Here is a 6,000-nt window from a genome sequence, read left to right on the forward strand (position 1 = left end):
ATTATAATTTTTTCTTAAATAAATATGTGTACAAATATTGAATTGTTGTGATCATATTGGTGTGTTATGTTATGTAGCCAAATTATATTATATTTGTTGATGTTACTTCCTCATCCGGTGGTTAATGAGGACAAGGGAGATAACACATCAAGAACCTTCGGTCCCAATATTTTTTCAATTTATTTAATATTATATAAATATTACATACTTTTGTAATATTTTTTTAATATTATTATATAATTTTATGAAATTTTTGTAGTATATTTTTTTTTATTCTTGGCCTCATTTATTATAAAGAAAAAATAATAATTAAAGATCTCATAAGAACATTAATTTCAGTTACAAACCTTGAATATAATTATTAAAATTCTAATAATTGACTATAGTTTTTAGTTGCAATAAAGTATATTTTGTTAGTCAGTTTGAGATTTATAACTAACTTCTGTAAATTTTTAATTAATGCTACAAAAATTCTCAAATATCTTCTGTTAATTTGTTCAGCAATTTATTTATATATTGACAATAAAAAATCATAAGTGATTGGCTTATGATTTATAACTGATTTTTATAAATTTTTAACTGATATTATAAACAATCTTATGTGTATTTTGTAGATTTCTCAAAAAATTTATATATATATATATATATATATATTGATAGCAAAAAAATCATACAATTGACTCTTGTAATAAATTCTCTACTAATGTTACAAATAATTCAAAATGTATTTTATTACTTTCCAAAGTAGTTTATCTATGTATTAACAGAAAAAAAGTTGAGATTTATAATTGACTCTCATAAGTTATCAATTGATGTTATAAATAATCACAACTATACTTTATTAATTTTTCAACTATTAATCACAATTAATAATTCTTCATTAATGTTACAAATAATTTTTAAGTATATTTTATTATTTTCCTAAGTGGTTTATATGTATATTGAAAAAAAAAAAGAGATTTACAATTGACTCTCATAGATTATTAATTGACGTTACAAATAACCACAACTATACTTTATTAATTTTTTAATTGACTATTTACATCCTTTTAATTGCTAGCAAGGACCTTGTTCTATTATTGAAATTTTAATAATTCAAAGTCTATAATTATAATTAATATTCTTTTTGGAATTCCTAATTATATTTTTTCTATTATTAAATCCTGGATTTGTCCCGTGGGACCTTCCTGTCCGTATAGAATTCACAGCATAACAGAAAATTGAACGAAACAATGCACAGGCTTTGGGTGAATTTCATCACAATTTGTCATCTGAAAGAAAACGTTAAGATGTGCATGTACGAGGAGTGGGTGAGGCAATTTAGCATGAAAAATAGAGAAAACAGAAGATTTATATATACATGGGATGTTGATTTTTGGGTTATAATAATTGAAAGTTGAAACTTTTTAAGATATACTCATCTGTTAAAAAATGTAAGGCATTTTTTGATAAGTTAAATATTTAAAAATATAAGACATTTTTAATCTTTTGAGGTGTAATTATTGCTTTTTTTTAAGTGTCCCTATTAATAATGATTTTTTATTTATTGTAGGATATTTAATAGGAGTAAATATAAAAAGATATGATTAGTTAGAAAGCATGTAACTACTTTATTGAAAAGTGGGATTCGGTTAAAAATTATTTACATTTTTAAATGGAGGAAGTATTATTTATGAAGACTTACTGTGTTCATATTTTTAAGATATATCCTAATACTCCTCTCAGTTTGTAACCGTTTGGTTGCTTGAACATGAAAAATAAGTCTCAAGATATCGTAAAAAAGCTTCAAGGGATCGAAGAAGCTAAGGAAGGAATAAGATCATGGAAATTAAAGAGTGGATCTTTGCTGGGGCTGGAGAAAGTAAAAAAAAAAAAAAAACCGAGTCTGCGTTGATGTTTGAGGAGGAAGAAAGGAGATGAATGTGGCACGCGTGGAGAAATGAAGGAAAGGAACATGAGAAATAAAGGGAAGCGTAAAGGAATGAGAAGAGAGGGGTCATTTTAAGGACCGATACACTGTCCTCTTCCACTTTGATTGTACTCCTATCCTATAAAGAGTAAAAAAAAAAAAAAACTCATTTGTAAGACATTTATCAATTTTCAATATTTTTATTTATATTTTTACCTTTATTAAATAATGTTTGGAATGAAAATATTAATAATGAGATATAAGATTATTTTTTAATTCTAGTGTGTTCGTAAAAAAAAAAAAACAATCAATCAGGTCGTGGTGTCGCGAGGCATGCTAGAGACGCGGGGTCTCAAGAGGATGGAAGAACATGACTTCTAATCAAATGTGGAAAACCTGGCTCATTTACCACAGTTCACCCGAATGTGAGAATGCGAAGTGAAGAACATCAGCGTAGATGCAAAAAAGCATAGATACATTAATAAAAAAATGTGGTGGGCTATATCGGCCGTATGACGAAAAATAAAAACTAAAACTATATGATAAAAGAAAAAAATAAAATAGCAAACACATAGTCTGAGACTAATAGTTTGTTGATACTGATGATCTTTTTGAGAGAGAGCTCCTCTATTTATAAATGATCCTGGCTTGGTGTTCAAGCCCCATGCTTATTAGTTTCCTTGAATTTAGAAAGTACTTCCTCCATCATTGCTACTCATTATGGGTGGAGTGCAGATGGTTTTGACTTAGTGGCTAAGGCTCCATAATATTTCCTTTAATTATTTTAAAGCCAATTAAATTGAGTTGAGCCTAGGCCTCTAAATTTATAATTTGGGTGCAAACAATGCCCTCCACATACAAATTGGCCAGAGCCTTCATAGGCCAATTTTGTATGAATATGTCTTGGAGGACTGGCTCATTCTCATTTTAATTGATGGTTGATTTGGTACTTTTCTTGAAGGAAACCTTTGTGATTGAGGATTAAGGACCATGTGATCTAGCTTAGGATCAAGTTTCTCCAGGTTTAGGACCTCAAGAGCTGGTTTTGAAATTGGCCCTTTGAGTTTTTAAGGATTGATTCTGTAAATCTAGCTGCTGCGAGGCCCCTGTAGAAAGAGCCTTTTAAGAGAGAATTCTCATGGAAAGGGCCCTTGTAAAACTTGTCTTTCTGATTTTGGCCCTTGTGGCGCCGACTCTTATGACTGCGACCCCTGTGGTTATAGCCCCTGTAACTTTGGCCCCTTTGATGTTGGCCCTGATGGCTTCGCTAGCCTTTATGGCTTCGGCCCCTCTAGTGTTGGCCCTAATGGCTTTGGCTCTAATGGTGCTAGCCCTTATGGCTGTGGCTCCTGTGGTGTTGGCTCCGATGGCTTCACTAGCCCTTGTGGCTCTGGCTCATCTAGTGCTGGCCTTGATGGCTACGTTGGCCCTTGTAGCTTCAGCCCCTCTAGTGTTGGCCCTGATGGCTTTGGCCCCGATGACTTTAGCCATTATGGCTCCGACCCCTTTGGTGCTGGCCCTAATGGCTTTGGCCCCGATGGCTCCTCTGGCCCTTGTGGCTCTGGCCCCTCTGATACTGGCCCCAATGGCTTTGGCCTCGATAGTGCTGGCCCCAATAGCTATGGCCTTTATGGCCAAACGGGCCTGCTATTGAATTAAACTTGCCATTTATTTTTTGAGGGATGTTATAGCAGTCTTCGTTATTGATCTTCTGGTCGAACGGCACTTTAGGAGACTGCCCCTGAGTCCATCTGTTCTCTAAAGGTGGGAGTGAATTGGAGCTTGCTCATGCGACAATCTAGACAGCATAGTAGAGATGTTCCTTAGCCCCTCCTTTAAAGTTTGCAACAGAGCTCTTTGCCTCTCGTTAACTCGTACTTCACGTTCTGCATGTGCAACCACGTTTTCTAGTCGTAAAACTCAGGTCTATTCTTTCCAACAACATATTGATCCTTACATGTCCTAGGCATTCCTTTCACACGAGTCCCACTAGGCGTGCCAAAAATTGTTCGTAAAAAAAAAAAAGCAATCAATTAGGTTGTGGTGTTGCGAGGCATGCTAGAGATGCAGGGTCTCAAGAGGATGGAATAACCTGATTTCTAATCAAACATGGAAAACTCAAGCTCCCTTACCACAGTTCACTTGGATGTGAGAATGCAAAGTGAAGAACATTAATGTAGATGCAGAAAAGTAGAGATACATTAATAAAAAAAAAAGGTGGCGAGCTATATTGGCCGAAAACGACATATAAAGACTAAAACTACGTGATAAAAGAAAAAAATAAAATAGTAGATACGGAGTCTAAGATTGATAGTTTGTTAATGCTGATGATCTCATTGAGGGAGAGATTATTTATAGATGATCCTGGCTTGGTATCCAAGCACCATAATTGTCAGTTTTCTTGAATTTAGGAAACACTTCCTCCATCATGGCCATTCATCATGGGTGAAATGTGGATGGTATTGACTTAATTAGCTAAGGCTCATAAATATTTCCTTTAATTATTTTAAAGATAATTAAATTAAGTTAAGCCTGAGCCTCTAAATTTATAATTTGTGTGCAAATATAGTGAAATATATTGAAAATAATTTATAAATAAAATTAGAAAAAATATATTCATCCACTCGTGCGTCACTCGGGCATTCACATCATTCACTTGGGTATTCCTTTATCTTTACTCTTCCATGCATCTTAATTTCGTACTCCCTCCATTCTTGGCGCCTTCTATAAAAGTTTTTTTGTTCCTTAATTTATACAAGGCACTTGGTACGCATTAATTACGTTGTTTCTAATATTAACCCAAGTTAAATTCATTAACAATATATGATAGAGAATTGAATGCAAATTTAGAAATTTTTTATTTAAATAGGAGTAAAATTGGACATGTATTATTTTTTAGGGTTAAAGAGCATTTTTGGCTTTTAACTATTCACATAGAAGTATTTGATATCTAAACTTAATGATATAATTTTTACCTTTAGCTTTTAAAAATGATACATTGGTCATCCTATCATTAAAAAAAATAATTTTCATGATTAGTTCACTTAAAAATTGAAGAAAATCACTTTAAAAATTATAGGAAATAAACCAAATAATTACAAATAAGTACCCTATATGAAAATTAATACCAATTAAATTTTCTAAATTATATATAAATACCAGAATACAAATGTTATTTTTTATCCATGAAAAACATCAAAATACAATTTTGACCAACCAACTTAACTAGCTACTAAGTAATTAAAGGATCACAATTGGTGGCAAAAATACAAGTTAATAATTTAAAAATATCATATTTTTTTAATAATATCATATTAAATTATTACAATTTTAATATGTAATAATTTAAATATTATTATTAGTTACAAATCTTAACACACAATTACAAGTTAATTTTTGAGATTTAAACATCCTCTAGAAATTTACAATATAACTTAACTTATGTATCTTGTAACATCCGAGAAAATTTAATTATGATTTATTAACGTAATGAGTGTGATTAATGAGTTAATGAGGTCTGTGGCCAGAGGGGCCTAATTAGTGTAATTAAATGTAATTTTAACCCTAGAAGAGGGTCCGAATCGATTTTGGGCCACCTCGGCATAGAAAGAGAAAGAAAAGAGAAGAAATGCCCTTTATGCCACATGCTACAATCCGTCACAGCGCACAGAGGCAAATTCAAAGGTAATGGGCTTCTCTGTGTCATGCACCATAGTGAAGGGCAGTGTGCGTCATGGTACACGGTCAAAATTTTGATAAATCAGTTCACGTCTGTGCGAAAAAAAATAGAGAAGAAGAAGGAGAAACACAAAGAGCACGGCTAAAGCTCTGCTACGGCATGCACATTAGGACCCTTGAGGACAATTTGAAGCTTCCAAACAGCTAAGGTAAGTAAACTATGCTCTTATCTTCCTTTCCCTCCCTCATTTATAGATATTTGAGTTAGGGTTTGAGTTGGAAAATTAATTTTTGATCCATAGGAGTTATAGGTTCGAACCTATTAGTTAAAATTGATATATTAGGAGTTGTTTGTGATAGATAAACCTTATATTGATGATTTTATCAAGAGTTTGTTGGGTAGAGCCATTAAT

General features: G+C 32.3%; 1 protein-coding gene across 1 annotated transcript in view; it reads left to right on the forward strand.

The window, feature by feature from the left end:
• The window catches only part of LOC129316448 (uncharacterized), a 30,752-nt gene extending 27,184 nt beyond the window's left edge, over nucleotides 1-3,568 (forward strand). Inside the window, exon 2 of the mRNA XM_054960876.1 lies at nucleotides 3,002-3,568. Within this exon, the coding sequence (XP_054816851.1) occupies nucleotides 3,002-3,568 (567 nt within the window). The remainder of the gene's footprint in view (nucleotides 1-3,001) is intronic.
• Nucleotides 3,569-6,000: the final 2,432 nt, after the last annotated feature.

Source organism: Prosopis cineraria, unplaced genomic scaffold, assembly GCF_029017545.1.
Source record: "Prosopis cineraria cultivar Desert tree isolate PC_DT_omini unplaced genomic scaffold, ASM2901754v1 PC7, whole genome shotgun sequence".
In the NCBI taxonomy this organism is placed as follows: Eukaryota; Viridiplantae; Streptophyta; class Magnoliopsida; order Fabales; family Fabaceae; genus Prosopis; species Prosopis cineraria.